A 2,617-nucleotide genomic window follows, 5' to 3' on the forward strand; every position below is an offset into this window, starting at 1 on the left:
CCAATTTTGGAGGTGTCAGTGTATACCACAAATCGTCTAGAACCATCCAGTATCACAAGGACTGGTGACGTTGTCAGTCTTTCCTTCAGCTCCTCAAAACTTCTCTTGCACTGGTCTGTCCATTCATATCTCACCCCCTTCTTGGTCACCGAGGTCAAAGGTAGAGCCATCAAGGAAAAGTTCTGAATGAACCTCCGATAATAGCCTACCAACCCCAAGAAACTCTAAATCTCGGTAGCATTCTTTGGTGTACCCCAATTCCGGATTGCCTCAACCTTGGCAGGATCCACTTCTTTTCCTTTCCCTGCGACAATGTGCCCTAGAAATGGTATTTGACTCAACCAAAAGTCACACTTGCTAAATTTTGTGTACAACAGATGATCCTTTAATGTCTGCAGCACCGTCGTCAAATGCAGACGATGCTCCTGCCAACTTCGAGAGTAAATTAGTTTATCATCAATGAAGACAATAACGAACTGGTCGAAGTAAGAGTGAAAGACCCGATTCATCAAGTCCAAAAATGTTGCTGGGGCATTAGTATGTCTGAATGGCATAACCAAGAACTCGTAGTGCCCGTATCGGGTTTTGAATGCGGTTTTGTGCACATCCTTCTCTTTCACCTTCATCTGATGATATCCTGATCTCAAATCGATTTTTGAAAGTACTATTGCTCCTTGTAACTGGTCGAACAAGTCATTGATCCTGGCCAATGGCTACTTGTTCTTGATTGTAACTCGATTCAGCTCCCGGTAATCGATACATAGATGCATAGTCCCATCTTTCTTACGTACAAACAACACTGGTGCTCCCCAGGGTGACACACTTGGTCGAATGAAACCCTTATCTAGTAATTCCTATAATTTCTCCTTCAATTCTTTCATTTCGGTTAGGCACCAATCGATATGGTGCTTTTGACACCGGTGAGGTCCCCGGTACTAGTTCTATTCTGAACTCCACCTCCCGATTCTGGGGTAGCCCTACAACATCCTCTGGGAACACTTCTGAAAAACTCGAGCTACCTCCACCTCCTCCAAACTTGGTCGCCGTGTCTCTGATTTAACTATAATATTGACTAAAAGACCCTCACACCCCTTGTTTAGCATGTGTCGAGCTTTACACATCGAAATCATGTGAGGGAAGGTCGATCTTGGGACTGCATGAAAAATGAAGAATTCCTCGTTAGGTAACTTCAACTTAACGGTCCGTTGTTTGCAATCGATGACTGCCTCGTGCTGAGTCAACCAATCCATTCCGAGGATTACATCAAATTCCACCATATCCAGCACGATAAGTTTTGTACCCACGATACGGTTTTGCATCATCATCTGACAATTCCTTACCACCCTGTTACTGTGTAGTTCCTCCCCAGACGACAAAGAAACACTATATCCCTTAATCATTCGTTCAGGCGTAATGCCCAATTTTGTAATGTAAGCTGTAGATATAAATGAATGTGTGGCACCAGAATCTATTAATGCGTGAGACGGTATATTAGCAACCAGGATCATACCCATGATGAAGGTCGCATCTAGATCCACCTGCTCTTGAGTCATGGCAAATACCCTTCCTTTGGTTGGCTCCTTGAGCTGAGGGCGGTCCCTACCAAAATGCCCTGTCTTCTTGCACATATAGCAACCATCGAAACCCGTTAGACACTGTCTAGCATGAATCTTCTCGCACTTGAGGCACCGAACTTTGTTCTCGACCTTGGTAGCAGTACCCTCAACTGGTTGTGATTTCTGAAATTGATGATGTGGCTGTGTTTGTTTAGGCAATTGCTTGCCCTGATATTAGCTAGGTAATGACTTCTTCTTGCCAGACTCCTGTTGATCCCTTCCTTGATAACTCCATCTATTGTTCTGGGCTTCCTTGATCATGTCATTCCTGTCCCTTTCAGGCATCAGTGCTTGATCAACTACCTCCCTGAAGGTAGTGGCCCGACTTAGTCTAACGTCATGGTGAATGGTAGCTCTCAATCCCTCTATAAAGTGCTTCAGCTCCTCGACTAGTTGGCTGGCAATCATGGGTACAAAGTAGCATCCCCTCTCGAACCTCCTGACGTACTCAGCCACTATCAAATCTCCCTGGCGAAGCTCCAAGAACTCCCTTGCCAGTCGGGTTCTATTGTCAGCGGTGAAGTATTTCCCGTAGAATATCTCCTTGTAATCAGCCCAAGTCAATGTAGTCAAATCCACTATCAACCGTGCACCTTCCCACCATGCTCGTGCATCATCTCGCAACATGAATATCGTGCACATGACCTTGTCCGCATCTGTAAGCTGCATGAAGTCGTATATCATTTCCAAAGATTGGATCCATCCTTCTGTAATGATAAGATCTGTGGTGCCTTTAAACTCCGTCGGTCCAAGCTCCCGAAATTGCTTGTAGACCAGGTGCACACTAGGTGTAGGACATCTAGGTGTGCTCTCCTATTCCCTAGCCTACAATATTTGTTGAATCTGCTCCCCATGAATAGGTTCTGCTCCTATAAGAATGCATTAAGCCCCTCTAGGAACTAGTTGTTCTGACCACCCATCTCACCATTATTCCTTCGACCCGCCATAACCTATATATTTTCAATATAATCTCATTTGTGTCTTATAAATACACATCAGTA

At 44.7% G+C, this 2,617-nt stretch overlaps 1 protein-coding gene across 1 annotated transcript; it reads right to left on the minus strand.

Moving 5' to 3' along the window:
- Positions 1 to 1,113: 1,113 nt before the first annotated feature.
- On the minus strand, positions 1,114 to 2,300 carry LOC122033890. Its single transcript, XM_042593042.1, has 4 exons — positions 1,817 to 2,300; positions 1,511 to 1,726; positions 1,243 to 1,435; positions 1,114 to 1,153 (listed from the first exon to the last, which is right to left on the minus strand). Exons 1-4 carry the CDS (start codon positions 2,298 to 2,300, stop codon positions 1,114 to 1,116), a joined length of 933 nt encoding a protein of 310 aa, XP_042448976.1.
- Positions 2,301 to 2,617: the final 317 nt, after the last annotated feature.

This window comes from Zingiber officinale, chromosome 11B, assembly GCF_018446385.1.
Source record: "Zingiber officinale cultivar Zhangliang chromosome 11B, Zo_v1.1, whole genome shotgun sequence".
Taxonomy (NCBI): Eukaryota; Viridiplantae; Streptophyta; class Magnoliopsida; order Zingiberales; family Zingiberaceae; genus Zingiber; species Zingiber officinale.

What these genes read in the sequence shown, in the direction of transcription:
- LOC122033890 (XM_042593042.1), bottom strand. Translation starts at nt 2,300, where the DNA reads ATGATATACGACTTCATGCAGCTTACAGATGCGGACAAGGTCATGTGC. An exon ending in AAGGGATCAACAGGAGTCTG is followed by an intron (nt 1,727 to 1,816) that starts GCAAGAAGAAGT and finishes AATCACAACCAG; the next exon opens with TTGAGGGTACTGCTACCAAG. An exon ending in GTAATCCTCGGAATGGATTG is followed by an intron (nt 1,154 to 1,242) that starts GTTGACTCAGCA and finishes TTTTTCATGCAG; the next exon opens with TCCCAAGATCGACCTTCCCT.